The sequence below is a fragment of the Pundamilia nyererei genome, unplaced genomic scaffold (assembly GCF_000239375.1).
Source record: "Pundamilia nyererei isolate P.nyererei 1_Seehausen unplaced genomic scaffold, PunNye1.0 scaffold00067, whole genome shotgun sequence".
Classification (NCBI taxonomy): domain Eukaryota; kingdom Metazoa; phylum Chordata; class Actinopteri; order Cichliformes; family Cichlidae; genus Pundamilia; species Pundamilia nyererei.
The window spans coordinates 1,001,727-1,007,519 of record NW_005187468.1 but is presented as its reverse complement, the minus strand read 5'-3'; the positions used below and the strand labels follow the sequence as shown (position 1 = coordinate 1,007,519).

At 40.5% G+C, this 5,793-nt stretch overlaps 1 protein-coding gene across 2 annotated transcripts in view; it reads right to left on the bottom strand.

The window, feature by feature from the left end:
* Positions 1 to 735: 735 nt before the first annotated feature.
* Positions 736 to 5,793, bottom strand: part of rragca (Ras-related GTP binding Ca) — a 14,695-nt gene continuing 9,637 nt past the window's right edge. For both annotated transcript variants that reach the window (XM_005736083.1, XM_005736082.1), the window contains exons 5-7: positions 5,545 to 5,687; positions 5,059 to 5,207; positions 736 to 2,598 (exon numbers count right to left, since the gene is read on the bottom strand). In XM_005736083.1, the coding sequence (XP_005736140.1) occupies positions 2,444 to 2,598; positions 5,059 to 5,207; positions 5,545 to 5,687 (447 nt within the window). In that variant the 3' untranslated portion in view covers positions 736 to 2,443. The remainder of the gene's footprint in view (positions 2,599 to 5,058; positions 5,208 to 5,544; positions 5,688 to 5,793) is intronic.

Genomic DNA, 5,793 nt, shown 5'->3' with positions numbered 1-5,793 from the left:
TGTTTAGCTGTCTCGCCTACTCCCCACATAATGGGTCGTGACAGTAGCTGTGAGGCTTATTTAACTTAACTGGTGAATAACTTGCATGGTGAAGCTATTCACCGAGTTGTTTTTATATGCACTCAACCAGAAAGGGGGGGGTGTCTTTCTCCACTCATTATTATGCCATCTGAACAACAGCCAACTTTAAGAAAACTGACAATTAACAGTCTGTCTTGTTTTATATTGGAGTAGTTTTGTTGAGCAAATAAATGTTAAAAACGGTTATTTGGCATTTTAACATGAAAACATTGAATCGACATAAAGATGCCTTTTTTTAGAAATTGGATGCGAGTAAACACCTGCGTTTCCTCAATACTGAGTAATCCAATTTATTCTATTGTCATGCTCATAATGCAGAACCAATAAACGAAGCAGCAGTTCTCGCTGTTGTTATAGACGCTGGTGACATTTAACAAGCTGTATAATTCACCGCACAGGTGAAGCAATGGATGCACACTTTCTGTATTTTTAACAAGTATGAAAAAGACTTATTGGTCTTGGCAAAGAGAAAACTGAATATCAAAATAGTGGAGAGGAGGCTTGGATGGTCCTGCAGCACCATCTTGTGTTTGTTTGCACTTTTGCATTAGATAGTGAAGAAAGGGTTGTCAAACAGAATGCAGACATTTCCACACATGTTGCAAGTTTCTCAAATATCTCTTTAGTCAACGAACTAATAAAAGCACAAGAACCCACTTTAAATTTTCATTTATTTCACACAGTATAGCATCACATTACATGAAATCAATCATCCACCACAGTTCTGATGTGCAACAATGAAGCGGCGACTTATTCTCGGGTGACTAATGAAACAACTTCTCGGGCCAGTTTCAAGGAGCACCAGAATTACCTGAATAACTTTGCTGAATAAAACCAGGGGCACCTTCAAAGCTAGAACTTAGTTTTACTCAGAAAAGTTAGCTAGATAATGTGGTAATCCTGGTTCCTGAGTCAAATTCCCGATCTTTAGGTGCAACCGGTACGAGTTTTTACCTCTCAGTCCTGACAGAAGCAAACACAAACATACAGACATGAACAGTGCATTTCATTTTAATGGCGATTATAATAAAATTTGGTCTTTTTCTCCTACTTTAGCAGTTTGAGTTTCTTTGTTAATTCCATTTCCACTCTCCCCTTTTCAAAGCAAGAAGCAATGTTTTGGTTGAGAACAATTCAACTGAAAAAACACACTGATGTATGCATGCTTGGAGTAATGATTTGCTCTTGTGACTCCCGCTCATCAGGACTAAACTAAATCAGGTTGCTACATGGGTTAATAATTTTTGGCAGGACTGTGACTGAGTGGAAAAGCATGCAAGCATGCTGCAACCAGTCTGACAATCCTAAACCGTGAGTCCACCTGTTCATCAACCTTGCACCTCATTCATACTTAACAAATTTAATTAATTTTTTTTCTTAAATTGTGGCATAGTGTAACTGGCTCCTATTCATTCATGGTGGCAGTGCTTTTGCAATGTGTATGTCCAAATTTCCAGTAAACTCCTTTTTCTATTCATCATAAAGTCAATCAGAAGCTGTTCCTCAGTGGAGCACGAGCACAGAAGAGTTATTTTCACTGAATGACAGGAGTTTAATCATGCTAAACTGCTCTTAGCTAAAAGGACATATATACGTTTTCTGTTAAGTTCCTTCACAATAACGCGCTTGGGATTTAATTATAACCTTTCTCACACACACTCACACACACTCACTTTAACTGGACAACACAATCCCTTTTTAGTCTGCTCACAAAACCTTATTTTCCCTTCACAAGTCAAACCAAAAGCAAGTTTTGGGCAGCATTCAGGTAAGGTGAGGTGAATGGTGGTGAGAGAAAAAGCTTGCACTACAGTCAAGCTTTATCTACATAAGGCCATCTCTGAACATGTCCATCGTCTTTTTCAGCACAGAAGTGGTCGGGGTGGGTTCATCACGAGACAGAAGCCTCCAAACTGACAGTTTGTCCATATGAAGAGGTTATAACAGAGGGTTTTATTCCCCCACATCACATTGTTCATACAGAGGAAACAGCAGCTAATTATCACAGCCTTTGACTGCTTTAAGAAATCCAAAGAAAGATCCTGAACCTTTTCCTGTTTAGGTGCAGTTTAGTCTCTCGGCTTCCTCAAAGCTAACACAGTGCTTTGCATTTACCTGATGCCTGAATTTCCCTTCAATCGTCCATCTTGGCCTGACCCCTCTGTGCTCCACTGCTGCTCCCACACTCTTGGCTTGAGGCATTTCTCAGTGCTTTAAGTGCTGGGAGCATGGGATAGTGACTGGTGCGCTGGTGAGCCCCAGTTTTGTAGTCTTTTCTCTACAGGCTCCCGAGCCCTTCCTAATCTTTCCTTTCCTCTTCCTTCTTGTTGCATCTTTTTGTTTTTTAATTTTGCATCAGCATCTAGATGGTGTTGCGTGGTGTGCCATTGAGTGCAACAGCCTTGGAGCAGGGTGAGCCCATTGCCTGTGGACCAGCTGAACGTGGAGTGGAAACTCCCACCTCGAAGACTTCATGGATAGCCTTCCGGAAACAGTGGAAGTTGTAGTCTATTAGTCCTGTGAAAGCGAAAAACAAAAAACTATGTTATTAAACAACTGATCAGTCCAATGACAGTTTGCTCACTTCCAATGAAATGAACTGGCACTAATTTTTTTAAATGGTAGTTATATTTTGATGACGAGGGAGAGAATATTAACAAAAAAATCCACTCTCCACCACCATGGGCAAGACCAAAGACCTGTCAAAGGACATGACAAGCAAGAACGTAGAGCTGCAAGGCTAGATACAAGACCATCAGCACGAAGCTTTGTGAGAACGTGACAGCTGTTGGTACAGTTTTTTGGAAATTGAATAAAATCTAAAATCACTATGAATCGCCCTCCGTCTGGAGTTCTATACAGGATTGGGGTGAGGATCATGAGAAAGGGGGTGGATCAGCCCAAAACTACATGGGAGGAGCATGTTAATCATCTGAACAGAGTTGGGATCACCAAGAACACCATTGGTAACACAGTATGCTGTAATAGATTCAAATCGTGCAGGACCAAAAATGTCCCCCTGCTCAAGAAGGCACATGAACAGGCCCATCTGAAGTTTATCAGTTGACATCTAAATGTCTCAAAGAAGGCTTGGGAGAAAGTGTTGTGGTCAGATGACACCAAAATTTACCTTGGCATCAACTTGAACTGCAGTGTTTGGAAGAAGAGAAATGTTGAATATATCCAAAGAACACCATCCTCACAGTCAAGCTTGGAGGTGGAAGTATTACGCTTTTTCTGTTTAGGGTACAGGCCAACTTCTCCACACTGAGGGCCCAATGGACAGGGCAAGATATAATGTTAGACAGGAACCTCCTCTCAGCCAGAACACTGAAGACGGGTCGTGGGTGGCTCTTCCAGCATGACATGACCCAAAACATTGTCAACAACGTAGTGGCTAAAGTCCATTAAAGTCATAAAGTAGCCGAGCCAGTCTCCAGACTATAATACTGTAGAGGGAGCTGAAGCTTAGAGTTGCCAAACTGGAGTCTTGCTTTGGGATTCAAACAGTAGCAGTAACAGTGCTTCTGAAAGTCTACAAATCTATAGAATTGCCATTATGCTACTGCCAATTATAAAGATTACTCTGGAAGCAGCACGTTTTCAACGAGTTCTGTATTTACAGCTTTACAATTTGATATAGATCCTCTGCTAAGGGAACATTTTATATGTGGACTTGTTGAGTAAATGTTACACTAACTCAAAACTCACTGAAATGTGCATGCATTCCCTTTGGTGATGCAGAAAAGGTAAAAGTGTTTTTATAATTTATACTGCTGTTGGGATTTTAACAATTCGCAGCAAAATTTTCTGGCACAACTTCACCTGCTTCCAAGGTGCATGGAGGGGATGAAAGAATTCACAAAGCAGGAACTCCAGCAACACTTGAGGGAAGATGAACAACTTTAATAATTGACCAACGCGTTTCGGCTTGTGGCCTTCATCAGGGTCATTAGGGATTTTAACAATTAGCACACAGAACAAACAAAAAGAACACGTATGCGATCGGTAAATTGAATTTAACTTTTATTCCCATGTGTCCTTTGTTAGGCTATGGGACAGTAACCTTTTAATGTTTAAATGTATGATGTTTAAAATTTCAGCGCTCTATTAATGCTCAGCATTAATCTCATCTCGTTTGCTGCAGTATTGCATTTTAATGTTAGATTTTTTTATGTTCCTTATAGATTCTTATCAGCATTTTAATATCATCTGATAATGTCTCTCATCAGAGTAGGTGACACTCACAGAACCTGAAGCACTCTGAGACAGGCAGAGAAAGCCCACAACCATAATGTGACATCCTGAGGTTTAGGCTTTGTCCAGCCAGCTGATGCAAAGAAAGCCCAGCTATGTTGAAGGTCCTTCATAGTACATCCCATAGCTTGTTTGAATACACAAACTGATCCACGGCTAACATGCTATTAAATGATCAGGGTCTCAAATACAAATTGATATCTTTTTCCTTTAGCACAACAGCTTTAGCTTAAAGTTTGTGATGGGACAAACTTTTAATTTCACTCAAGAATTCATCGACTGTGTTGAATTCTCAAGGAGACACACAATTAAGTATCAAAATAAACCCACTCTCCTACACTCTCCATAATATGGGGGAACAAACTGCAGATGGGCTCAGACAATCACAAGCCACAAAGATATTCACCCAAACTGCCATCCAGTATGTTGCTATTTAAATTAATTGTAAGTGGTGGATCTCCTGTTTTTGGAGCTTGAAAGTCAATTACTGCTTCCTTTTATTACTCCCAACTTTGGCTATCTTTCTGTGTAATGTACTTCAGTGCATGATAACATCCAGGTTTACAAATTTCACTCCATCTGTACACATGCAGACACACACTAATACTGCACTGATAAACAAAGTGAAAGAAAACATGTAGACATTTGACACAAGCCAAAACCATTAACCAAATTAAGCCGAGTGAGCAGCAGAGGATCACAGGTCATCTGACAGCTTACCTTTGCGCTCGAAGCTCTCTTCTCGCAGGATGCAGACAAGGGCCAGGAACTTTGTGACCTCTTTCAGGTACAGCACAGTGGTGTTGTTGAGCTTGATGATGGCCATGGACTCCTTGTCATAGGCACTGCCGCTGCCATCCTCCTTCAGACTAGTGAAACACAACAAAACACTGTAACATTCAAAGAGGAAATGGGAAATAAACTGCAGCTTGTCTATGAGGTTATTAATTGTGCATAAATTAAGTCGTGCTTCAATGACAGCACCCTCAGACAGCACGTGGGTGAACTCCGTCTCTTAAAGGCTTAAAAGATTTCAAAAGATTCAAGCAAATATGACGGTAGTTATTATTATGCAAATGAATACAGAAAGTTAATATAAAATTAACTTTGTAGACACCACTGACCAAAATTATGTTTATCAAATCATGGAGCACTCATTACTCAACTCTGACCTCTTTTGGTGCATCACTAAAGCACAAAACTCACCCATAGATGCAGGAGACATCGATAACCACATCAATCATATCACAGCACAGTTCATAGGACTGCATGTCCACAGGAGAGCTGTCTGTGGCGATGTAGATCTTACTGACCACGTCAAATAGAAAGGCCTTCTCTATCCCTGAATTCTGTCACCAACAAGAAGACAGACAGAAGAAAGAGGCAGTCAAAAGTGTAATATGGTAAAGAAACAGGAAGCTACTTCCTGTTACAATTAATGTCTGGTAGCAGATC